The sequence below is a fragment of the Hemiscyllium ocellatum genome, chromosome 45 (genome assembly GCF_020745735.1).
Source record: "Hemiscyllium ocellatum isolate sHemOce1 chromosome 45, sHemOce1.pat.X.cur, whole genome shotgun sequence".
NCBI classification, from domain to species: domain Eukaryota; kingdom Metazoa; phylum Chordata; class Chondrichthyes; order Orectolobiformes; family Hemiscylliidae; genus Hemiscyllium; species Hemiscyllium ocellatum.
This window is the reverse complement of record NC_083445.1, coordinates 3,691,109-3,718,854: the sequence shown is the minus strand read 5'-3', so window position 1 is coordinate 3,718,854 and position 27,746 is coordinate 3,691,109. Positions and strand designations below refer to the sequence as shown.

The window sequence follows — 27,746 nt, the reverse complement described above, 5'->3', positions numbered from 1 at the left end:
CTATTTTACAGCATGATATACTGGTGTTCTAATGCACTACACTAACAGCCATGTACCTGCAATCCCGCTCAAACTCTTTGGATTCATCAGTGCAGTAGAAAAATCTGCCCTTAAAGAGCTGCACAGCAACCACAGCAAAAATAAACATGAAGAGCATGTAAACGATCAGGATGTTGAGTACATTCTTCAAGGAGTTTACCACACAATCGAAAACAGCCTAGATGGAAATAGTAATCAAATGAGAAAAAGTCACAACATTTGTCAAAACTGACAAGAATTAAACATCATTGTGTGTAACCATATTTTGTACAAGTTTAGCAAGATTTCCTATCAGCCTTTGTCTTTTTTACTTTTGAGTACAAGTTTTCTCAATATGTTTATTATAAAATTTTACATGGCCAGACAGTAGTTATTTCACATTCCTAACAATCCTGTAATGCTGTGTTTGTGTCTAAATAATGGAGGAAAGAAATTGTGTACTGAAGACAGTCCATTGAATTTGCATTACCTTGAGCTTAGGCAGCCGTTTGATAGTTTTAAGGGGTCGTAGCACTCGAAGTACTCTCAGAGATTTGATGGTGTTCAGATCTTTCCCTTTGCTCCCACTATCAATTAAATAAAAAAAAATCATAAAATAACACAATACTAGATTGGAACTTTGGACAAAAATGGTTGTTTATGTATAACTGTTCCTTTCTTATACATTTAAAAACTCACCTTATTTCAGGAACATTTCCAAACAAGACCTCATATTTATTAGAGTAAATATAGTCACCTCGAATGATGACCTCGGCAAACATATCCATTGTGCAACATTTTCTCACTATTTTCAGGATCAATTGTAATTTACAGTATTTTAATATTCTCATTCTATTATTTTAATTGTATTTCAGTGCAAAAATGTGTCAGTGGCATTGACTAAGAAAAGCAGGCAGTTTTAGATGTTTAAGTTTATTGAAAGACAATGATAGTCTCCATCAGTTGGCAATATGCTGCAATCTTTCAATTAGTTAAAGCACTGCTAAACACATTTCTCAAACTACTCACAGAACAAAACCTGACCACGATCATCAAATATCCTAACATGTGAAAAAATGCAATAACTGAACCAGGATGGAAACATCTCGTGCAATAGTTTGTTTCATAAAGCTCCTGTGAAACACATTGGACTGCTATCTAAGTATGAATAATTTTTGTTGTTATCTTATCCCAGTTAAGGGTACTGAATGTATTTTGCAGTTATTTTCCATACTACTGTAAATCATTATTTGCCACACAATACGTAATACTGAAAATTATGTTGGAATGTTTGTACGTGGAGGTAAAAGCCTTGACATTCCAATTATATTTCACACCATAAAGCCAATAGTAAACATTTAGGAAACAGATTAGTCAATGGTACACACATCAATTACTGTGAATTATAAGTCCAGTTGTTCAATTGAGAATCTTGAATCTAAAAGAGTAGAAGATTCATGTCCTCCAAGAGTTTCTTTGTCAGTAATGTTAATTAAACCACAAAGAGAAAGTGAAACAATGTTTAAATACAAACTCTGAAACAGAAAAATTGGAAGACTAAGCCCTTTCTTTTTCAGCTTGCTGATCTAAATGAGGCATGGCAATACTAGGAAATGAAACAACAGTTTAAAACTTAATTAGTTTTATATTTATTAATATGTCTCATCCCCAAGCTGAAAATAAGCCCCCTACTTTCCACAAATGAGACATTTTTAATTTCTAGAACCAAATATCCACTGGTCCTTTTAAGTGAACTTATCAACTTACATACAGTTCAGGCCACCACATTTTTCAGGTTCAAGAAATGACTCATTGTTTGAATTCTAATGTTTCATTATAAGATAAAAATGAATGCAAAATGCCATAATGCTTTGCATTAATGAACGTTTTCCTTTGTCTGATAGTGGGCATCAGTGGGTTCCACCCACTGGTTTGGGTTCCACCCTAAATGTCCTTGAATTGAGTGTATTGCTAAGGCTGTTTCAAAGGACAGTAAAGTGTTAGCCAATTTGCTGTAGGTCTGGAGTCAAATGTAGGGCAGATCAAGTAAAGACAACAGATTTCCATCCCGAAAGATTTTTTGTGAACTACATGGGTTTTTACAACAATTTATAGACTCGTGATTACCACTACTGAGACTAGCCTTCAATCCCAATGAATTTAATAAATAAAACTGAATTGAAATTCTTTCAGCTATGGTATTAACCTAGACCTCTGGAAACAAATCCAGTGACATTGCTACTTTACCGCCATCTTTCTTAGTCTCACACCCTCTAAATTCAGAAGGGACACCAATGTGAATTTATAGTAATTTTATACAAACAACATGTGGGGGTACAGGGAAAAGGCAGAAGAATGGCACTAAGTTGTAACACTCATTGGATAGCAGTGCAGACACAATGGGCCGAACAATCTCCTTCCGCACATAATGCTGTGGTGAGTCTTCTGTAATACATTTGATACCTATTTCTCATGGGAAATTTTTCTGGACTTCAGTCATTCAGATTTTTATGTAAATCAAGTACAGATACAGCCTGACCAATATTAACCATTAAACCATTAAACCTTCCTTCATTCTTCTTAGGTCTAATTGTTAAACATAGGGTTTCGACCAAATTGTGAGGTTCTTTTTAGCATAAATTTTATGTATTTCTATATATACACAATAATGTGTAACCCATAGCTGTGTACTGCTGAACTACTTGCAGCAAATTGACATTTTTAAAGACCTGGATATATCTAATCATCAGAAAGGTATAGTATTTCATGAACATAATTTCTCAAATTCAATTTCAGTGCTGAGGTATTAAATATCACCAACCTAAATTAACAGACCAAGCGACATTATTCAGCCCTAATATCTGAATTCACATTTGTATTGTATTAAAACTGCACCTTATATCCAAATGAAGATGTAGCTGGAGCCAGATTCTGCAAAGAGGTCCAATAGTGTGAGATGCTTTTAAAAAATATGTTCATACATTTATGGAAAAAGATTTTATTGTTGAGCCATTGCAAAATGGGTCAGCTCATCATTGAAAGTAAAATAAACTGATCTATTTGTGCATAACATATATTTTAGGCTACTCAGTTCAAAACTGGATATGTGGTCACTTTACTGTAGTTACATTATTTACGAATTCAGCCTCAGCACTATCTGTTACAATGGCGTACCCTGCACCAAGCAGAACTGCAACATAATCACTTACCAAAAAGCACAGATATACATATATAAATAGATATAAAATTGAGAATGAGAGAAATATGAAGAGATATACAGAGAAGAATAGAACACAATGCAAATTTGCTGACTATTATAAAGAGAAAGAGCAGAAATATTACCCCATAAGGCTCCTGATCCAGCAAGTCAAGAAAGACGAGAAAAGGGTCAGTGTAAAAAAAAAACAAAAAAAGCTTTTACACATACTTCAAGTACAGAGGTGAATCAGACTGAGAAAACAGAAAGCACAGTTATAAAAACCTGAAGGACCAATACAGACAATGCAGTAAATAGGGAAACAGGACACAGGAGACACAAAGCACAGGCCCCAGCAATCATGTCAGCCATGCTACATTAAGTAACTTGGTCAGGAAACAACTTCCCTCAATGTATTTCTTTTATTTTGGATAGGAAACCATTGCACCAGACTGTGTTCACATCATATCTGTGACCAATTACAAGCTGTAAAGTAACTAAAATTATTCACTAATGCAAATGATACTCCAACAACACAAGTTCCTATTAGGTGCTGCTTAATGTCATAACAGTGTAGATTATAGGAAATGGTGTGACAATGCAATTCAAAGTATATGAAATTAATTTCTCTGATCTTTTAAGACTTAATACTTAAGAAAGAAATTGCTTTAATGCAACTTTCAGTGCCTAACATAGATGCAACACAGCTACACAATGAACACGCTTTAATGCTGCTGCAGTGGAGAGCAAAGTCATTTTTATAATACTCATAAGACACTGTGAAGTAAGATTTCCAAATGGTATCATAGTTGAATAGTGATCTAATCTAGTTATTAAATTACAAAAGCTTACAAAATTGATTTCTTCAGATAAAACAAAACAGGAATGTTGTAAACAACCAATAAATATGGGCATTTCAATTTCCATTTGGGGATCTAATTAAAGCTTCTCAAAGAGGCAGATTTTTCATGATCATGAATAAATAAAACAGAAATGCTTGTCCAGTATCCTATTTCCTGTTTCCCTCTTTTATTCCCCTGCATATTTCCTGAGAACATGCAATCTTCCCTACAAATTTCCAAGTAGATGCCTGATTTACATGGTTTCTGACGTAGTGTCTGACTATGGATAAAACATGAAGTTTCAGCTTGAATGCAAACTAAGCCACAGAAAAGTGGCCTTAATGGTTTTATCCCATTCCTCTCTATTCTTCAGTCTTTGCTGCTGTTTTGCATTCCTCCAGACTGAGAAGACTGTGCTTATCTATTTATCCATCCACCCACTATCACGTTCTTAATTGGGAGAAGAAACAAGTTGACAAGAAAAAATATTTCCTATTGCAAACAAAGATTGATCAAAGCTTTAGTAAAGATTGCCTCATTGCAAGATAAATTCATCATGACAACCCACACAATGAGTGCAGAGGAATAAGAAACAGCAGAAACTTAGTCATAGTTATTAAATGGAAATTAGAAGTGCTGGAGGAATTAGTTCATTTCAAAAGTCGAACTAAACTTTATTTAATTTGCCATCAAATTATAAATTTTAAGTTAACCTTTGCCCATCGCACCCTCCCTTCCCAAACAAGTGCCAAGACTATGTTAGTTCACATCTTATCCACAGATCAGCCAGTAAGAGGGTGCTATTAATAAGGTTTGGATACACATCTACTAGTTAGGAAACACTGAAGAGATGGCTGCAATTATTGGTTACTGGATTATAATATATACCGTGTATGGAATGGCTTAATATATATTGCAATACTTTTTAAAAAGCTTGCAAAAATCCAATACTGAAAATATTACAACGAAAATTTATATTTTGAAAGTTTTTTTTGCTTCCCTCTCCTATCCAACATTGAGATTACATTCAGAACCACTGATAGCTCTTTGTATTGCATCCAAATGTCATTCTACAGGTGGGATGGTCAGTGTTAACTGTGAAGGGAAATCATCACTGACTGATCCTATTTACATTCAATGCATAGATTGTAGTTGAAGTCAATGAACATTGAACAGCTAATACTTCTTAGGTTAAGAATACACTAATTGCGTAGACTAATTGTCGCAGCCTTACTGCCACACCAATTCTGTGTTTACCAGGGATGAAATCTCATAACCTCCTGATCTGTACAGCATACTGAGAATTAGATGCATCAATGGGGGAGCCAAAGACAGTATATGTTACATAAAATGTTACTAAGCAGTGAGTCTGTAACCTAGTCTCAGGGGTTATTTTGTTAATTCAGATCACAAAAGCCCTGGGATCAAGTTACAGATTGCTGTAACATGCTTTTTGTTCTTCCACGAGTCACAGCCGGTAACCAGAGAGGGCTTAAACAATGCATTACCTACTGCAACACCACAACACAACTTAAGAAATCATTCAGTTCAAGGATTGCTGATTGTTTGGTTCATTAAATTTTCTAATCTCTGACACGAGAAACTAAAGAAATGCAGTCAATGTGCTAAACTGACATTTCTGCTGACAATTCCATGCCTGACAGAACAAACAACTATTGTCCTCTGATATGACAGAACTTAAATATTAGTTCCTGATGTAAATACCATAGTCAATATACACCAGGAAATAGCAATTGCAATTCAAGATAATGGCCTTCATTTCTCCCCTTTCCAATTTCTCTCTTCTTGTGAAAGCATTGACTGATTGCTGGCCAATAGTACCACAGACTAGTTAACTTCTGATACCTAGCCCAGTGACTCCCAGGGTCAAGTCCCACCTGTTCTAGATGTGTGTCATAATATAACTATTCTTCTAAGGTAAACCCAGATGATGCGTTAACTAGTTAGTTAAATCACAGTTGAATCCAATCTGTCCATACTTAATACCTCACATGCAATTTCTATTTGAAGTCATTGGGTGTAAGTAATACAAATGGGAGTTCTGGCTGAGATTCAACTTGCTCTCAAATACATCCCTAATACTTGTAGGGATAAAGTCCCAGATGAACATTGGCGTATACAGATCATAAGACATACTCATTGTTCTAACACCATCAGTATAGTTAGCCAATTAAACAAGAGCATCATAGAAGCACGCACAGTTGGCTTCAGTGTCACTTGGCTGATGAGAAGAAATGGTGCTGAGAAGAACTTGAATAGTTATCAAAATTCTAGATTACTAGCTTTCTGCTGGAAAATATGTCACAAGGTGTGAACATTCGGTTAAGGAAGGATCAGGATTATTTGTGTTGTGTCTGTAGTCAACACTCACTCTCTATTCTCACATAGAAAGGACAGTCACTTCACCCCAATGCTAATCAGATGAGCCAGCACAAGTCAGTGCCTTCAGGAAAGAGCAGAAAAATACATGTATAAAAGAAAATTGAGTGAAAATGTGGTTTATAAAGTCTTATACATAAGAACACATTGTATAAAGTAGGCACATGATAGGGAGTGATGGGTGGATATGCAAAAGGAGGGAGTATAAAATCATTACATAGCTAGAAAATCTAATTTGGCAACTTGAACTTTGTACAAAAACACACTGAATGCATTTCTTGAGAGAAAAATTGACAGATATTTTGTACGAAATTGGACTGATATGGTTATAGGTGGATAGGACAGGATGAAGGTTGTTTTGAAGGTTGGTCTGGTGGATTACAATCTCTTGAAAGGTCCTTAAGTAAATGAACCAAACATGACATCAGAATACATGGTTATAGCTCTGATGTTACTTGACATTCTCTTAAGCAATTACTCATACTGTGCATTTTCCATACAATCACACACAACAGTGCAATATAACAAAACCAAAATACAATCAATCTTCCACAAATAGCCAAAAATTCATCTTTTAAATTGCTTAGAAAAAGAAAGCAAGGTTAACACACCAACTACATATGACGACTAAAATATACCATGCCACGATCTAAGAAAGCAACTCATGACAGAGAATACTCGTCATACGACTACGATTCCTATTTTATCATTGGATCACCTGAATGATCTCTGTATTGACTGTCATTGTTATATTCTGCAGTCAAACACAATTGATAACAGGCCAAATCTGGTTTGATATCACACCTTCTGAAGATGCTATTCAGCAGTTCAATATATGGATAGCTGAGGCCTGAGACAATTCAGTAAAATAATAGATAATGTGAATTGTGGTCCGCACAGAGCAATATCCATAATTATATTCATTAATTGTGACTACAAGTATAAAAATGAATCTGACGAAGCTATATAGGCAGAACCTTCTGTGAATAGTTACTGTAATACACAGTAATTAGACAGAGAAGGTTGCATTTGGTGCCATTTACGTACTTTTATCTAATTTTTCTTTACACTTACCTCTGCTGAAAGCACTATCTAGGGTAACATTCTAACGGTGCTTGTGAGTCTCTGGTATTTCAACAAAGTGGGTAATATGCAATGAAAGTCAGCAGAAACTTTGACCACGGAACAACATTTCAACTGAATCAATCCTTGTAGTGTATCCCATGCCACGGACTTTCCAAAAGGGACTACTGAATAACAATCAAAGAAAGCTTAGTTCTGACTCTGCCTTGGTGAAAAGCTAACTCATAAATGTGGCAATGAACTTTGCTGGTTTGTTCAGTAAAACCCCCTCAGGCTAAGGAAGGTTCCAGATCAACAATTATTTAGAAATATAACTAATGCATGCAGATTAAAATGCAGACTTTTCACTTTCTTATTGAGTTTCAGCATTGAGTTAGGATGACTGGATCCAAACATTAGACAGAAACTAAGTTCTTCCCCACCGTCAACCCTAGGGAGAACAGCATTCTGCCATGCTTTGTAATGGTTCCAACAGTTGGTTATATACTTGCACAATGAAATCTTTGGATCAGGGTCAAGACTTCAGTCCATCTCAGTTACTAGTCAGCAGGAATAATGGGATATGAAGACATACAGAATAGGGAGTATATGAAAGATATAAATATGGAGGGGGATATTGTAAAATTAAAATACTTAATGTCCTCTGAATATCACTTAAATACTAATGAACAATCCGGCTCACAATAAACGTCTTTAATAAATCCCAGCGCCAGCTGCGTTGGGTGATTTACATTTCAGAGGACTCCTGATCTGACCCCAACTCCGGCGATGGTGGCTTCCTGTTGAGAAAGGTAAAAGGGATTTAAAGAAAAAAAAACATAAGCTACATAATGCTACCACCATGCTCACAAATGCAGAGTGGCTACACTCCTTGCTCTGACTGGGCTGACCCCCTTAATCAACATTTTTTCAAAAGTCTGCACAGGAAAATTAATGCACGCAATGTCATCTGTGAGTTGGGGGTCAAAGCCAGTCACAGCTCCAATGACAGCACTACCTTAGGGAGCATCTACATCATAGGATCCACATTATGCATACTAGAAATAAATTGCTGTGCTAAAACAATGCCACAACTGAACACAATTGGTAGCCAATGATTTAAAAACTTCATTGAGCTATCAATGGTGCCCAGATTCAGTGCATAATAGTAACCGTGTGTCATTGATGTACGTCTTCTAACATGCACTGCCTACTGATGCTAGGCAACACAAGCTGGTGAGAGCTGGCAAGAACCGCAAACAGACAACGTTGGCTATTTCTCTACTGGCATTCACTTATTTAGCTTTGTTGCTCGTTATTATTTTTGTTCTCCCCTGCACTTCTCCTGATGATGTTGACTCATGCTTGAGCATAATTTTATGACTGGTGCCATTTCACCACCATTTTCCTCTAGTGATTATGTGTGGGAGTGGACAATTTATAGGAGGAGAGGGTAGCCTTGAGCAAGATTCTGTCAAAACCTAATGTCAACTCTACTTTTAATAGATATTGATTAAGAAAAAAAAATCTGGCTGATTTTTCTATCTCAGGGGTGCCCAGTTTAGTTATATCAGCATAGCCAACAGCAAGCTCTAAGGCAATGTTAGAATATTCTCTTTCACTAATCCTCTATTAATTTATATTCAGGAATCATAAGGTGGTGGCAATACAATGATGACACACTGTCAAAATAACAAAAGTGGGATTTTGTACCACATGTGACTGGTATATTGTTTATTTCATGACTCACAGGTGAAAATAATAAAGAGATGATATGGGCCCACAAAGTTTTAGTATTACCTCCATGTACAGGACTTTTAAAACAGTATCAAAAACAAATGAAGACGATCAATTCCTATGAAATGAATAATATTAAAATTCAACTGTGTATTAATCCAAATGATTTTACAAATGTTAAAATTAATAGAAGTTTAAATAATTATGACAAGGTTCAACTCTCATTGCATGAAAAACTCAGAGGCACTCGGATACCTTCTTCTCCTTGCTCGATTTGTGCATGAACCTTGGTGGTGAATATGCCATGTCCTGGTGCATTTAGTCTATACTAACATAACGCTTTTACCCATTGGGTCTTAGAGCGATATGTGAATAGTTTAAACGGAAATGCACACTTCAACCTATATTTGATTTTTACATAAAGTTTATAATGGGACGACCCCACTATCTGACAACCAAAAGGAATCCCAGTTTGGGCACTAGCTATTTTAAAAATCCTTAGAGTACAATTTCTACCAGGCAGAGAAATTCAGCTAGTTACATTTCAGACAGTGAGGGAACCATTCTGCCAGCAAGACAAAAATCTGATTGTTCTAAATATTTATGTTTTACCAAGCTTCACATTCAGTGGCATGCAGAGAGCCAGTTGTGAGCATTTTATATGTTGTCAGGCAGCCACCTACAAGCAGAAAATCTACAATGGTGTAGAATTACAAATAAAGTAAGAATCTTAAGTTAATTAAGAAAAGTAAGTAGGTTAATTCTTAATGCAGTGCATTCAGTAGTCTAAGGGAAGTTCACAAATGATTAACTATTTATTGAGGAATGGGCTTAATCATTGAACACCACATAAAGTAATTACTATTCAAATAAAAATACACAAGGATGATAGCAATACTGGGTCAATATAGTAATAAGGAAACATTAGATAGACTGAGCCTCTTTTACAGACGTTGTTAAAAATATGACAGGGCTTGACAGATCAAATGTTGAAAATGTTTCCACTTAACAGAGGAGTTTATAACTAGAAGCCATAAGTAGTCACCAATAAATCCAATTGAGAATTTGGAAGAAACTCGTTGATCCAGAGCGTGGGATAATGTTAAACTTGCTACTACAGTGGTTGAGAAAAACAACATTTAAGGGGAAATTATATAAGACATGAGGCTGAATATGAAATGAAAATAAGTGGAAGAGGATTGTGAGGAGCATAAATGCTCAACATTAGGCCAAATGATCTGTTTGTAGACTGCAGATTCTAAGCAATTGTATTAAAACTGTTCCAAGCTTTTGTATCCTCCATTCCTTGAAGACAAACAACTCAATATTGAAAAAAACATACAATATTTTTCCAGAATTATAGAAGTCATGATTTTATTAAGGAGAGAATAAATATGAGGTTCATCAAGATAAAGGCCGACAGTTAAGGAATGCTTGGTGAGAGACCAAAAAACTGCTAATGCTAGAATCCAAAGTAGACTAGCAGGAGGCTGGAAGAACACAACAAGCCAAGCAGCATCAGGAGGTGGAGAAGTCAACATTTTGGGTGTAACCATTCTTCAAGACTAGGGGTGGGTGTGGGGGGATAGGTGAAGACAGGTAGAGGGTACGGCCTGTTGGTCAAGGGGAGGAATGAATCCGGTTGGTGGCAGGGAGCAATGGAAGGGGGGGGGGAGGGGCTGGGAAGGGAGTCAGGGGTTGGGGAAGGAGATTATTTGAAATTGAAGAACTCAATGTTGAGTCTACCGGGCTGTAGGGTGTCCAGGCGAAAGATAAGGAGCTGTCCCTCTAATAGGTGCTGTGGTTTGTTATGGCAATGGAGGAGGTCAAGGATGGTCATGTCTACTACAAACCTCCAGACTCCCATAACTACCTGGACTACACCTCCTCGCACCCAGTATCCTGCAAGAACTCCATCCCATTCTCCCAACTCCTCCGCCTCTGCCACATCTACTCGGATGAGGAGACATTCCACTTGCAAGCATCCCAGATGTCCACCTATTTTGAACAATGTGCTTTTCCTCCTTCCCTCATCCAGACAGGCCTCTGCCACACCACCTACATTCCCAATTCCACCGCTCTAAACCTCCCTCCCTCCCATGCAATCAAGACCAAGTCCCCCTTGTCCTCACCTATCACCCCACCAGTTTCTGCATCTAATGCATCACCGTCAAACACTTCTGCCAACTTCAAATGGACCCCACCACCAAGATCATCTTCACCTCCCACCCCTCTCTGCTTTCCACAAGGAAGAACACAGCAAGCCAGGCAGCATCAGGAAGTGGAGAAGTCGACTCTCTGAAAGTCCTTGGTTTACGCTACCCCCATCAATCGAACCCCCAGGTACACTCCCACAACCATAAAAGGTACATCACCCCCGTAACCTCCATCCAGGGCCCCAAACAGTCCTTCCAGGTGAGACAGAGGTTCACCTGCCTCACTTTCAACCTGGTTTACTGCATCAGGTGCTCTCGATGTGGTCTTCTCTACATCAGGACACTGAACGTAAATTTAAGGAATGGTTCACTGAGCATTACAGCTGGGCCTGCAGGGGCTAACTTAACCTCCCAGTCACCACCCATTTCATTTGCCCTTCCCACTCCCTTTCTGACATGACGTCCTTGGCCTCCTCTACTACCATAATAAACCACAGCTCCTATTGGAGGAACAACACCTTATCTTCTACCTGGGCACCCTACAGCCCGGAGGACTCAACATTGAGTTCTTCAATTTCAAATAATCTCCCTCCCCATTACCCGACTCCCTTCCCAGCCTCTCCTCCTCCCTTCCACTGCTACCTGTCACCAACCGGATTCATTCCTCCCATTGACCAGTCAGGTCATACCCTCTGTCTGTCTTCACCTTTCCCCACTTCATCACCCTGCCCCCACTACTCCCTTTATCTGCAGCTTCCCCTATGCTTATCTCCAGTCCTGAAGAAAAGTTATACCCAAAAGGTCGACTTCTCCACCTCCTGATGCTGCCTGGCTTGCTGTGTTCTTCCAGCCTCCTGCTTGTCTAGTTAAGGAATACTTGCCTCTTTGTGATAACTTCCAATTCAATTTTAGCAAGGATCCCCACAATCATTGCATCCTAACATTACTTCTGGGATGCTATAGAGTTACCAATTTTTTCTGAACTTGTGGGCAGAAATTTCCTAGTCCCTTGATCGTGTGGGCAATGGTGAGTCAGTTGGGAAAATATGGCAATATCAGAAGACAGTAGAACTCTTGACATTGAGAAAATTCTGATTCTGCATTCGTGATTTGAATGGCGCGACAAGAATCTCACATGGTGAACAGCGAGAGGTCTATCCATTGGTGATGGATCAAGCTCCTCAGCACAAAAGTATGATTGTGTAGGTTTATGTGTTGTGATGCTGATGCCAACTTGTGTGGTTGAACAATCATGGTCCATAGACCATGAAGGGTCATCTGAGGGAGCAAGCATTAATCGAGCTGCAGCTGCCAGGTACCTCCTCTGATTTACTTGTCAGGAATTTGCATGTCTAGTTTCTTGGAGGAAGTGAGGAGAATCGGAACTGACATACAATGTGGGAATCTTGGGTTTTAACAAGATACATATATGAAAATAAGGTTGTTACCACACAATGACTGAAGTTCTGAAGTTGCCACCTAAAGCTTGAGGGGAAATTTGGGAAAATGTTATTCCAAGTCACAATCTGATATTTTTCACAATCATTATCAGCATATATCTAAGTAAGAATACCCAGTTAGTACTTAATTACAGATAGTGTAATTGTGAATTTAAATCTTAATTAGTACAAATCCACAACTCGTGAATTGTGCATTGTGAATTTGTATTAATTAAGATTTAACTGAATTCAGTGTAAAGTTAAGGTGCTTGCAGTTCTCATCTGTTTTCCTTTCCTTAGGTTTGAGAATGATATGGAAATTCAGAAATGTTTTGGGTTTTCTCTGCACAGTTTTAGGCAATGTGTAGCTGTATTCACATAAAGCTGACATCTGAAGCTCAAAATAATCATCACTTAGAAAATTTTACAGATAGAAAATAAACCTGAATAAATTTTCATTCAGAATTGAAACTTTATAGCACATGCCAATTTCCACTTAAATTTCTATTCCATTTGAGGTCAATCTCAATTGCTGCCTGTAAACTGTTATTCTTACCTGGATGTAAGAAGTCCTTACATTGTTGTTCAGATGAGATGCTGGGGAGATTCACATGGATCTCTAATTGATATTGTTAGTTATGCTTCTCAGTTATCTGAGTATTAAAGAATCCCCCCTTTTAAAAGACACTTCTTTGCTCAACACAGGCCTTGATCACTTGTGATCCTCACTGTCTTGAGGACATAGAAGGCAGACAAGGGAGGAGAAATGCAAAAAAAAACAAGAGAAAGGCCCTCCAATGGTTCCACTGTTAGATGCACCACATTTTCGATATGGAGTGTCACAGAACAATAAGATATTATTGCTCTGTGCTGAGGTAACTGAACTCAGCTACGCTGCCAATAAGTGTACTTAGTGTCCTTAAGATAGTGAAAACAAAGAAAAATAAGAAATTGGATTCTTGTTTCTAGTCACTCTGACCGTGCTGACACCCACAGTCCAAGTTCACAAATGAAGACCAATGATTTGGGTGAGATACCCAAGCAACAGTCAGCAGCTTCAGGTGAGAAGGGGAGAAAATTTGACAAAAAAAAAAGACAAGAAATGACAATTAAAACATTTCAGTAATGAAGGTTTGAACACTGGATGAGTCCAAATGTTCCACTCTGCATGCTTGTCCACAAATAGTGTTTTTAAGAATTGATATATTACTATTTTTGGTATCTCCGTTTCATCATTTAATGACCTCACATAAACCGCAGACACGTTTAGTGGCAATTTAATATATTTTTGGATCTTTTGTCATGGATGTAACATAAGACAAAAACGTCACATTTTGGTGACACTGTTTTGAAATCTTACCAAAATAGCTTCAAGCAGCGAAACCCAATGTGACGTGCATCAACATGCAACATGCAATTATATCCTTTGACAGGCAGACCTTATGTGCTATTTTCTCAGCCATTGATTGACAAAATATTCAAAAGGGATCTATCTCAATAATCCAATGAACGTGCATCATGGGACCGCCTTCTTCCATAGCAACAGGGAGGGAAGGTGATTCCACTCTAGTTTTTGAACATGATCAGGACAAGTGATTTGGTATGTGCCAATTAATCACATGGATTCTACCTACTTACTGTTTTTGTTGTACAAGAGCTGTCATTGTGCATTAAAAAGTCTCAACAACTGTGAAAGTGGATGTTCCCATGTGTATTTCAGCAACAGCAAATAACTTGTCCCAGACAGGAACTTAGATATAGAAACCCTATTATACCAGCGTGCAACAAGTCACCGCTGATGTAAAGTAACAGGGACCATAAAATTCATAATGTTTGTAATTTTCTTAAGTTCTAATTGTCTAAAAAAGTTTAAAACATTTTTGGACATTTCATTAGTTAATACTTTCCCATTTTTATCTTAGTTCTTCAGTTTTCTTTACCTAATCTGACCACAGCCTAAATTATTCATAAATGAGAGAATGGTTAGACAACATATTCTCAGGATCCTAGTTCTGTTCTTTTCCAACATACAGATAGATTGTCTGATGCTGGCTTGCTTTCCCTCAAGCAAAAGAACCACTACTATTGAATGGATTATGCTCTGGACCATTTCAATAGATCAATACTGAGATCTCAAAATTTACCATGGGGTTGATGAATTTCTGTCCCATTCAGCTGTCATGTTTGAACAGAAAATACAATTAATACGTTATTAAAACCCAAACTTGATGCCACATAATTCTTTGATTAAGCTTGCCTATACCTTATCCTCTTCAATTTGGTGATGTCCTGCACAGTGGGCCTTGATCTTTCTTCTGGGCTCGGCAAAAAGAATTTGAGGTGTTGAAACAAGAGGATCAACACTTGATCTTCCCTTTAAGGGATTTCTAATATTTGGAAGCTAAATTCCAGTTTCACCACTCTGCACTAAGATCTGATTGAAATGCTAGCTATCTAACAAATATTCCAGGTTAGCTAATAGTCTCAAATCTAATCAAGAATTCAGAAATGTACAAATATCGAAATGAAAAACAGACAAGAATCTAATTAATGGTTTGGATGATTTACTTACATTGCACACTATAGACTAAAACTAATTGAGAGATTCAGATAGTTTTTATACCATTAGGGATATCTGGCAATGAGTTGCAGTCAAACCAAATTACAGAGTTTAGATCTTACGCAAACATTTATAATGTGCAAGCATCAGTAGTAACTTTCAAAGGTAAACTGCACTTGAATAGGAGAAATTTGCTATGGAGAAACAATGGGCAATGGAATTAATTAGACAGTCTTCCAAAGAACTGGCACAGAAATTATGGATTGAATGGGTTCTTTTTATACTATCTCATTTTGTATAAACCTAAAATTGTAGACTATTGGCTTGACATTACTAGATTATAGGCTCATCATTTATTTTACTCAATTTTTCAATGGTCAATGAATAACTGATAAAGGGTCACTTTCCACTGGGAGGTTATACCTTTCACACTGAGGAATCAAAGACTGTGATATCATCACAAATCTAAAAAGTAATTTTATTCAGGAAAGTCTGTTTCTCTGCATGACAGTGATTTTGCAGTCTATTTAATGGAGGGAAAATCACGGGCTGTCACTTGCATAAATGAAAACTCTCAATCACTTTCTGATACTTTATTTTTACAATCTTACATCCCTTAGCATATACCCAACAGATTACGGGGTCAGAATCACTCAATCATTGTAAATTGATTCATGAAGAGTTACCAAGTCATTTCCAGTTAGATATTCATAACAACCTCCTATTTTTCAGATGAACTTATGAAGAATTCACATAAAGTACTTCTGCCCATGTCAAAATGCTGATTATTCTAAACATTTCATGCAAAGACTTGTGAACAAAGTCTTGAGACCAAAACTGTGGAGGAACAATACTATTCACAGCAGTTAGAACAGGACAACCACGAGACTTCAAAACCAGGTTTTAAATTCTCAGTCATCCAGCTCAAGTAAAAACAAAGGAGAGCAAAGCAATATGGAATCACAAACATTGAAAATAGGAAATAAAAGTACAAACACTAGAAGTTCAAAGTTTGGGGGACGATTTGTAGCTCGGCTGCTCATTATTGTGGTTCTGTTTGCCAAGCTGGGAATTTGAGTTGCAGACATTTCGTCCCCTGTCTAAAGCACAGAAGCACTTCACAGGAGGCTCCCAAGCACTGAGGATGTCACCTAGACAGGGGACGAAATGCCTGCAACACAAATTCCCAGCTCAGCAAACAGAACTACAACACTAGAAGTACACCGAGGAAGGAACACAAGCCAATTAATACTTCAGATTGACCTCTAGATTAGAAGTGGCACATTCCAGCTGGAGAATCCCATTTTCCACCAACCCCAAAAGTTTTTTTCTTTTCCCTTTTTCAGAGGTACTACATCTTTGTTAATCTGTTAAAAGAGTTTCTGATTTTGCCAGATCAGATGATTAATCCAAACCAAGCTGTTAAATTATCCTTTGTTTCTCACGTGCTGATTGTATTACATTTGTAAAAGGCAGGAGTCAAAGTTTATTTTCCTCTTTGAAACAATGGTGCAGAAGACAATTTTGAAATTGCTTTGATGGTTCAGTATAATCATCCAGTTATACATTATAATGCACAGCATTACAGACAGGTAACATAAAGCAAAATGGTACAACTTCCATGAAGCATGTATATGACAGAACATGCATTGGCACAGGAATAGGTCTCAGACATCACTCACATTAGACATTAATGAGGGAGAATGCATTGACATAAAAAAAATGATGACCTCATTAATAAGCAATCCATCATTGATCGCAACCTCTGTCCAACAGATTCAGATGTACAATTATAGGAAAACAAGCTGTACCATGTTTTTGCTTTCTTGGACTTCCTTTGGATGCTAATGCTAGTGAGATAATCTCACCCACCTTCTATGCAATGCAATATCATTGTTCTCTTCCACTAATAATACAAATGCCAAGTGTTACTCAGACATCCAACTGGTTCAATCTGGATCATTTATGATAGGGAAAGAAAACTATAAAGAAATAATTACCTGATTTGAAATTCTGAATCTGAAACCACATCATTTCACTTACGCTTAAGGTGTCAAAGAAGACATGCATTTATTAGGAATCCTTTGATCCCTCCTTCAGCAGTTGCACTCTACTCGATTATGATGAAATACACATTTATTATGCCAGCAAAAATAAGCTCATTACAGTATAAGATTCATGATGTGAAATGGACATTCAGCCAAAAGAGCATAGCAATCTAATTCACCCAGTCTCATATTTAACTGTAACTAGAATGTCCCCAATGCCTCTGATACTACTGCCTTCTCACTCAGATTATTTCAAATATTCATTACCCTTCACTAAAGATATACTTTCAAAGAATGGCTATAAGTTTATTTTCACTAACTTGAATATTTATCCCTTAAATATTGGCTTAACATAATCAGTGTTCATCTCACCTACATAACATAATATTTCATATACACAGAGAGAGGGAATGCCTTTAATCTATATCTTCTCTGAATTATAGAGCAAAACTGTTCTAGATTTTCCTCAAACTTCATCCTCTTTATATGAAAATAACTCCTTTACTTCTTATTTCCTCCCATGTCTGCACATTCCTTTTGAAATATAAAAACAGGAGATACATACAGCACTCCACAAGCTTTGGCTAGTACAATAATAAGCTTCACAGTACCATCATAGATTTGTTTTCCACTGACTTAACCACAATAAGATGTAGGAGCAAAAGTTGGCCAATCAGTCCATCGACGCTGCTCTGCTATTCAACAAGATCATGGTTGATCTGATAATCCTTAACTCCACTTTCCTGCCTCTATGGTGGTCCTGAGAACATTTAATGACCCAGCCTTGACAGGGATTCACTACCCTCTGATAGAAGAAATTTCCTCTCATCTCTGTCTTAAAAATGTGACCTCTTATTCTGAGACAATGCCCACAATAGGAAACAACCTCTCCATGTCTACCCTATGAAGTCTCCTAAGAATCTTGTGTGGTACAATGAAATAACTTTTTACTCTTCTAAATTCCAATGAGTACAAGCCCAAGCTTCTCAATGTCTCTTCATAAGACAATCCCGCAATACCCTAGTATCTGCCTAGGGAACTTACTCTGGACTGGACAGTATATCTCTCCCTAGGTAAGTGCGCTAAAAATGTTCACATATTCCAGCTGTGATCTGACTTGTGCCTTGCATAGTTTTAGCAAAGCCTCTTTACTGCATTCCCTTTGAAATAAAGGACAACATTCCATTTATGACCCAATGAACTTGAATGCTAGCTTTGAAATAAAGGACAACATTCCATTTATGACCCAATGAACTTGAATGCTAGCTTTTTGTGATGCAAGAATTAGGACTCCAAATCTCTCTGTTCTGAAGTTTTCTGCAAAATTTTCTATTTAAGCAATATTCAGCTCTTCTATTCTTCCTGACAAAGTGCATAATCTCACATTTCTCACATTATATTTGTTGTGCCATTACACCAAGACTACATTTCCCAACAATCTATGTTCTCTAATTCCTTTAACTAATATAGTCAAAAACTAAGTGAAGGTACCAGTATAACATAGGTATTGCGTTATAGACAGCCAGTCGTGCATACAACTCATACGTTTGCCAAATTCCTTGTATCCATAATCAGTCATAACGGGAGCACCACAGAACAATATGCTTGAGTATTTGTTTCTGTTGCTCGAGGTGAGAAATGGTTAATAGCTGTGATAGGTAGGGAATGATAGGAACAAAAAGTATGGAAAGAGTGTTAAATTATTCAAAAATTGGAAAATTGAGCATGGAATTAACAAAGAGTGATGGAAAAGCTGACTGCACCAAAGGGGACATTTAGAGAAATTTGAAACATATATTTTGAAAGAATACTTCTTCATTGGTTCAAATGGACAGATCCCATATAGCTCCAAACAAGATTGAAATACTTGTTGCAGTTGATCTTCTCAGAAAATATTTCAGAAACAACTTTTAAATTGTATTTACTACTTAGCGATTTTCACAATTTTCAATGTTTTCACAAGTGTATATACTTTTTGCAATCTGCCTCTTCAACATGCACATTGGGAATAAGAAGAAAACAAGAGAAAGGGTATCCAGAACGTTAAATCCATTAAGCCATATGTATTGTTCAAGTCAAGATAAGAAAAGAATGGTTTAACTTCTTGTCTAAAGACTTAAATGAACCTTTTAATTCTCCTACCCCATCCCTAAACATGTTTGATTCAATTATTCACTGCTGTGTTTTGTTTCCCTTTCAATTTTATATGACCCTCAGCCTGTCACGGTACTGTCACGGAGTGAGTTATGGCTTGTGGGCAATAGATAGCTTTTGATATCTCTCACAAGTGCCTAGTTTTCCACCTTAGCCTGGACAGTGACTGACAGCAGGATAGCTGCAACTGGTCAAAACAGCTGAGCCTAGCAGCCAAACACATACTTCCACCACAGGTTACTTGAACAATCATTATGAACTGAGACACAGCCCTCCCTAACCAAGAAATGTTAAAGTAAACAATAGTACCTGTACCACCACCCTTAACAATTTCAATCAATTTAACATGGATTGGTGTTAGAAGCTAGGGACTTTCCTGGTCTGAATAGATCAGTGCACCTGCAGACTGAGATATCAGGTTTAGAACAGAAATTACTTTGACAAAAGAAAGTTCAGCGTATTTATGCAACAATCTTCTGCTTAATATTTTAATGAAAGTATTAATCTTTCTGTTAATGAGTTAACACTCCTGCCAAATTAAGGGAATTTGACAAACTTTTATCCATTAATGTGTTTAACAGTATTTGTTTGCGTTGTGCTAATTTTCTTAGCTATAGTCAGAGCTACACTGTCCCTCACACCTGTTCCAAAACACCACCCCAATGATTCTGAACACTTATGAAAACTTAAAATTTGAGAACACTTGCTAAGTAGAGACAACATGCATCTACATCCTCTCTCTGCAAGCATAGAGATACGAGCAGAGTGTACGTACCATGTCTCTCATTGAAAAACTGAGAAAAGAATGAACAGGCTGCATACAAAGATCCTAGGCAGCAGGACCTTCCATGCAGGTACATGAGATCAGGAAGAAACTTACGTGAAGGCAAATGCCACTAGTGCACCACTGACTACGATGAAATCCAGAATATTCCATAGGTCCCTGAAATATGCTCCTTGATGCAGGACCAAGCCAAGGTCAATCATCTGTAAACAGAAAAACAGAATAAATGAATAAATTCCAGCAGATTCATGCTTTTCCCTGCATTACTTCATTACTTCACTCTCAAAGGTGCTGAGACATGATTATTGCCTCTCATTACATGACTTATTCTCCAGATTTATGCTGTGACAGTGAGTGACAACAAATCGTCTTATTATGAAATCTCTTGACGCTAATTACTAATAATGATAATAAACTCCAATGCCCTGTGACCTCACATTTCGAAGAAAGCTCTTAACATTTAATTTTATATTTATGTCCTGCTGTCCGGATTCCTTTAAACACAATAGCCAGCTTTTTTTGACGTAGTCTATCACACATCTTCATAACAGGTAAATAGGATTCTAAAATCTAATTTAATAAATCAGTTAGAGAACAGTCTAGCATCAGAAAGTGTTTAATAAAAGTATGATTTTGTTGTGCAAATTCAATTGATTTACGAATATATTGTTTAAGTAATTTGTTTCCTGTTTGGCGGGGAAGGGATCAGATATTTACATTTCCTCACTGAATCAATATTGGCTCATGTGTCAAATATTTGACTTGTTGCAATGTGAACAATGAAAAACAGCCAGTTAGATAGAGGTAAGATTAAACGCCACCAGCTTCCTTCAGTTCACATCACAAATAATAAATTTTGAGAAGTTGTTGATTACATTTACCTCTTTGTGTGGATGTGGCTGCATTGAACTCTTAGGAAGACCGTCTTTGGGCATTTTCTTATTCATTCATGGGTCGTGGCATTGCTGGCCAGGGCAGCACTTAATTATCCCAGAGAATGTACTGCTAGTACTGAGGTCAGTCAGATGGACAACACAGAGAGTGTACTGCTGGTACTGAGGTCAGTCAGATGGACAACACAGAGAATGTACTGCTGGTACTGAGGTCAGTCAGGTGGACAACACAGAGAATGCACTGCTGGTATCGATGTCAGCCGGGTGAACAACACAGAGAATGTACTGCTGGTACTGAGGTCAGTCAGATGGACAACACAGAGAATGTACTGCTGGTACCGAGGTCAGTCAGATGGACAACACAGAGAATGTACTGCTGGTACTGAGGTCAGTCAGATGGACAACACAGAGAATGTACTGCTGGTACCGAGGTCAGTCAGATGGACAACACAGAGAATGTACTGCTGGTACTGAGGTCAGTCAGGTGAACAACACAGAGAATGTACTGCTGGTACTGAGGTCAGTCAGGTGGACAACACAGAGAATGTACTGCTGGTACTGAGGTCAGTCAGGTGGACAACACAGAGAATGCACTGCTGGTACTGAAGTCAGTCAGTTGAACAACACAGGGAATGTACTGCTGGTACTGAGGTCAGCCGGGTGAACAACACAGAGAATGTACTGCTGGTACTGAGGTCAGTCAGATGGACAACACAGAGAATGTACTGCTGGTACTGAGGTCAGTCAGATGGACAACACAGAGAATGTACTGCTGGTACTGAGGTCAGTCAGGTGAACAACACAGAGAATGCACTGCTGGTACTGAGGTCAGTCAGGTGGACAACACAGAGAATGTACTGCTGGTACTGAGGTCAGTCAGATGGACAACACAGAGAATGTACTGCTGGTACCGAGGTCAGTCAGATGGACAACACAGAGAATGTACTGCTGGTACTGAGGTCAGTCAGGTGAACAACACAGAGAATGTACTGCTGGTACTGAGGTCAGTAAGGTGGACAACACAGAGAATGTACTGCTGGTACTGAGGTCAGTCAGGTGGACAACACAGAGAATGTACTGCTGGTACTGAGGTCAGTCAGGTGGACAACACAGAGAATGTACTGCTGGTACTGAAGTCAGTCAGTTGAACAACACAGAGAATGTACTGCTGGTACTGAGGTCAGCCGGGTGAACAACACAGAGAATGTACTGCTGGTACTGAGGTCAGTCAGATGGACAACACAGAGAATGTACTGCTGGTACCGAGGTCAGTCAGATGGACAACACAGAGAATGTACTGCTGGTACTGAGGTCAGTCAGATGGACAACACAGAGAATGTACTGCTGGTACTGAGGTCAGTCAGATGGACAACACAGAGAATGTACTGCTGGTACTGAGGTCAGTCAGGTGAACAACACAGAGAATGTACTGCTGGTACTGAGGTCAGTCAGGTGGACAACACAGAGAATGTACTGCTGGTACTGAGGTCAGTCAGGTGGACAACACAGAGAATGTACTGCTGGTACTGAAGTCAGTCAGTTGAACAACACAGAGAATGTACTGCTGGTACTGAGGTCAGTCAGGTGGACAACACAGAGAATGTACTGCTGGTACTGAGGTCAGTCAGGTGGACAACGCAGAGAATGTACTGCTGGTACTTAGGTCAGTCAGATGGACAACACAGAGAATGTACTGCTGGTACCGAGGTCAGTCAGATGGACAACACAGAGAATGTACTGCTGGTACTGAGGTCAGTCAGATGGACAACACAGAGAATGTACTGCTGGTACCGAGGTCAGTCAGATGGACAACACAGAGAATGTACTGCTGGTACTGAGGTCAGTCAGATGGACAACACAGAGAATGTACTGCTGGTACCGAGGTGAGTCAGATGGACAACACAGAGAATGTACTGCTGGTACTGAGGTCAGTCAGGTGAACAACACAGAGAATGTACTGCTGGTACTGAGGTCAGTCAGATGGACAACACAGAGAGTGTACTGCTGGTACTGAGGTCAGTCAGATGGACAACACAGAGAATGTACTGCTGGTACTGAGGTCAGTCAGGTGGACAACACAGAGAATGCACTGCTGGTATCGATGTCAGCCGGGTGAACAACACAGAGAATGTACTGCTGGTACTGAGGTCAGTCAGATGGACAACACAGAGAATGTACTGCTGGTACTGAGGTCAGTCAGATGGACAACACAGAGAATGTACTGCTGGTACCGAGGTCAGTCAGATGGACAACACAGAGAATGTACTGCTGGTACTGAGGTCAGTCAGATGGACAACACAGAGAATGTACTGCTGGTACTGAGGTCAGTCAGGTGAACAACACAGAGAATGTATTGCTGGTGCTGAGGTCAGTCAGGTGTACAACACAGTGAATGTACTGCTGGTACTGAGGTCAGTCAGGTGGACAACACAGAGAATGTACTGCTGGTACTGAGGTCAGTCAGATGGACAACACAGAGAATGTACTGCTGGTACTGAGGTCAGTCAGATGAACAACACAGAGAATGTACTGCTGGTACTGAGGTCAGTCAGGTGGACAACACAGAGAATGTACTGCTGGTACTGAGGTCAGTCAGGTGGACAACACAGAGAATGTACTGCTGGTACTGAAGTCAGTCAGTTGAACAACACAGAGAATGTACTGCTGGTACTGAGGTCAGTCAGATGGACAACACAGAGAATGTACTGCTGGTACTGAGGTCAGTCAGGTGAACAACACAGAGAATGTACTGCTGGTACTGAGGTCAGTCAGGTGGACAACACAGAGAATGTACTGCTGGTACTGAGGTCAGTCAGATGGACAACACAGAGAATGTATTGCTGGTACTGAGGTCAGTCAGATGGACAACACAGAGAATGTACTGCTGGTACTGAGGTCAGTCAGTTGGACAACACAGAGAATGTACTGCTGGTACTGAGGTCAGTCAGATGAACAACACAGAGAATGTACTGCTGGTACTGAGGTCAGTCAGATGGACAACACAGAGAATGTACTGCTGGTACTGAGGTCAGTCAGGTGGACAACACAGAGAATGTACTGCTGGTACTGAGGTCAGTCAGATGGACAACACAGAGAATGTACTGCTGGTACTGAGGTCAGTCAGATGAACAACACAGAGAATGTACTGCTGGTACTGAGGTCAGTCAGGTGGACAACACAGAGAATGTACTGCTGGTACTGAGGTCAGTCAGGTGGACAACACAGAGAATGTACTGCTGGTACTGAGGTCAGTCAGATGGACAACACAGAGAATGTACTGCTGGTACTGAGGTCAGTCAGGTGGACAACACAGAGAATGTACTGCTGGTACTGAGGTCAGTCAGATGGACAACACAGAGAATGTACTGCTGGGATCGATGTCAGTCGGGTGAACAACAAAGAATGTGACTTTCCTGATTGGGGTGTTAATCTGGTCCCACCGGGGAACCCTTGCTGACAGATAGGAACAAGTAGAGTGTTTTTCTCCCCCTCCAGCTCTATTTTGATTTACTCCCTGCCCTCCCCTTCACTGTTTGATCACAGAGCATTGCCCTTTGATGTGAAGGGCACTGCTTGTCACTGGCCACTCGGGGGTTTCCTTTCTTCCTGGTGGTGGACATTGAATAAAGATTCATGATCCTTGTGTCTTTCATTGTGTCTCACACCTGCACACACACAGCATGGGTGCTGGGAAAAAAAAAATAAGCACTACCGCAGTTGGGTGGTAGTGTTGGGGTACGAAAATAAATGAAAAAAGGAAAGAAAGAAACAGGAGTGTAGGAGTGGAGTGTTTTTTTCCCCCTCCAACTCTATTTTGATTGAATCCCTTCCCTCCCCCTCACTGTTTGATCATGCAGCTTTGCCCTCTAAGACTAGCACTGCTTGTCAATGGCCACTTGGGTGTTTTCTTCTTGTTGGTGGATACTGAATCAAGATTTGTAGACTTTGTGTCTTTTACTGTGTCTCACACCTGACACACTCACAACATGAGCGTTGGGGAAAATATAAGCACTACAGCAGCTAGACGGTAATGGGGGGTGGGGGGGGGTAATAAAAAAAAGAAAAGAAACAAACAGGAAAATAGAAAAGAAAGAAAAAATGAAACAGAGTGTGGGAATAGAATATTTTGTTTTCCCCCTCCAACTCTACTTTGATTTAATCTCTGCCCTCCCCCTCATTGTTTAATCACACAGCATTGCCTTTTGTTGAGAAGGGCACTACTTGTCACTGGCCACTCGGGTGTCTCCTTTCTTCCTGGTGGTAGAATATAAATAAAGATTTAAGCACTTGTTCTTCACTGTGTCCTACTCCTGCAGACACACAACATGGGTGGTGGGGAAAATATAAGCACTACAAAAAAGAACTAGAAAAAGAAATAGGAGTGTCAGAGACTCTGTTCACTCTGAGAGTTGCCACTGAGGAGACCTGATCAGTGTCATGTACTATGCATGTGTAAATAAAGGGTGGTATGTTGATGGGATGTAGGAATACCCATGGAACTGCTAAGGGAGTTTCAGAATTTTGGCACAGTAGCAGGGAAAGAATGGTGATATAGTTCCGAATCAGGAAGCTGTGTGGCTTGGAGGGAAATTTGCAGGTGTTGGTGTTCCCATGTGTTTGCTTTTTATAACCTTCTAGATAAAAGAGGTCAGGCATTTGGAAGGTCGTGCTGAAGGAGCTTTGGTGAATCCTCGCAGTGCATCTGTAGATGGTACACCCTATTACCTGTGGATGGTGGAAGGAATGAATGCTGAAAGTGCTGGATGGAGTACCAATCACGAGGGTCAACAGTATTGAGCCTTGAATTTTATTTGAGCTGCACTCATCTAAACAAGTGGAGAGAATCCCATCACAACTCTGGCTTGTGCTTTCAGTGTCAACTGGTAATGTTTGGACTCTGTCTTGTTAGAGGTGGTCATTGTCTGACACCTGTGTGGTAAGAATATTACTTGCCACTTATCAGCCCAAGGCTGATGGTTTCCAGGTCTTGCTGTACACGAATGTAGACTGCATTTTAGTATCTGAGAAGTTGCAAATGAAAAGCTTGCAATCATCGTCAAACCGTATAAATATCCTGATGGAAGAAAAATCTGAACAGCTGAAGATGGTTGGGTTTAGGTCACTGTGGTAAAAATGTCTGCAGGGATCATCTTGGACTGAAATGATTGACCTCCAACAACCAAACTGAACTTCTTGAGATGAGTACAAATCCAACCTGTGGATTCTGATTCCTAATTTCCATTGACATCAACACATAAAGTGCTGGAGAAACTCAGCAGGTCTGGCAGCATCTGAGAATGGGTATATTTGTAGAAGATCCTCTTTCTGTTAGTCATTTAATAGTTCAGCATCATTAATGGCTGAATGCAAAAGGACTGCAGATTTAGATCGCATTTGATGGATTGCTTAACTCTTCTGTATGCTGCAGCAGTTGTTTGACATACATTTGGGCTGTACTGTAGCTTCATCAGAGCAACACTTCATTTTTAAGTTAATGCTGTTCCTGGCTTGCCTTTTTGCATCCTTCATTGAACCAAGTTTGATTTCCTGGTTTGGCAGTAATGGTACAGTAGTGGGTATGATGAACCGTGAGAATACAGATTGCTTTGGCTATAATTTGCTGCCCCTGATGGCCCATAGATCATTATGGATACCTAGCTTTGAGTTTTAGATCTGTTTGAAATTGCTCCCATTTGATACCCACACATTAGTTGGTGTTCGTTACAGACAGCATCAGCTTGGGGGAGCAGTAGGTTTCAATCAGCAGGGGCTTTCTTCATGTATATTTGATGTAATGCCACGAGACCTCACATATCTAAAATCAATATTGAGTAGTCCCAAGGCAATTGCATACCACTAGTCTGCCCCATCAGGTTTACTCAGGGTTGGCCACTATAGTTTTTGTAAAGTCTGATCCATGAGTATGGCTGTCTCAAGCTAGTGCTTGACTAGTCTGTGGGAGAACTCTCCTAATTTTAGAATTATATAAACACAAGTAATTCTGTTTCTCTTCTTCATAACCATGATTTTACAGCTTCAGCTTCTACTCATTGTTCCCATCTCTAACCTTTCCACTCTTTGGTAACATTCCCCAATGTTTGTTGCCTTCTGCACCTTTGACTTATTTCTTATCTCTTGATAGATCTCTGCTTCCTTGTCTATCAATCACTCCACATATTGCTTGTTATCTGTGTATGGACTTCTTCCCCACATCACAGGGATTTTGGACTACTAGCTGTCACAGAAAACTTTTTAAAAAACTTTAGCAGAACATTACAATGAAAAGTTACATCAAATTCATTATTACATATTAAGATGTAACGGAAATACAATTCAGTTTTTGAAGACTGCATTTTACCCCTTAAGTTTTGTTTTCATATCCCTCTTGAAGAAACTAAATTCCTAGTACATTTCCAAGTGCTGGCTGTACTTCTATAACTAGCCAAGTGAAATACAT

At 39.0% G+C, this 27,746-nt stretch overlaps 1 protein-coding gene across 1 annotated transcript in view; it reads right to left on the bottom strand.

Annotated features, from left to right (window-relative positions):
• LOC132835847 (voltage-dependent P/Q-type calcium channel subunit alpha-1A-like) overlaps positions 1-27,746 on the bottom strand; it is a 518,300-nt gene that overhangs the window by 146,497 nt on the left and 344,057 nt on the right. The window contains exons 26-28 of the mRNA XM_060854942.1: positions 20,493-20,599; positions 509-605; positions 57-217 (exon numbers count right to left, since the gene is read on the bottom strand). Of these exons, the coding sequence (XP_060710925.1) occupies positions 57-217; positions 509-605; positions 20,493-20,599 (365 nt within the window). The remainder of the gene's footprint in view (positions 1-56; positions 218-508; positions 606-20,492; positions 20,600-27,746) is intronic.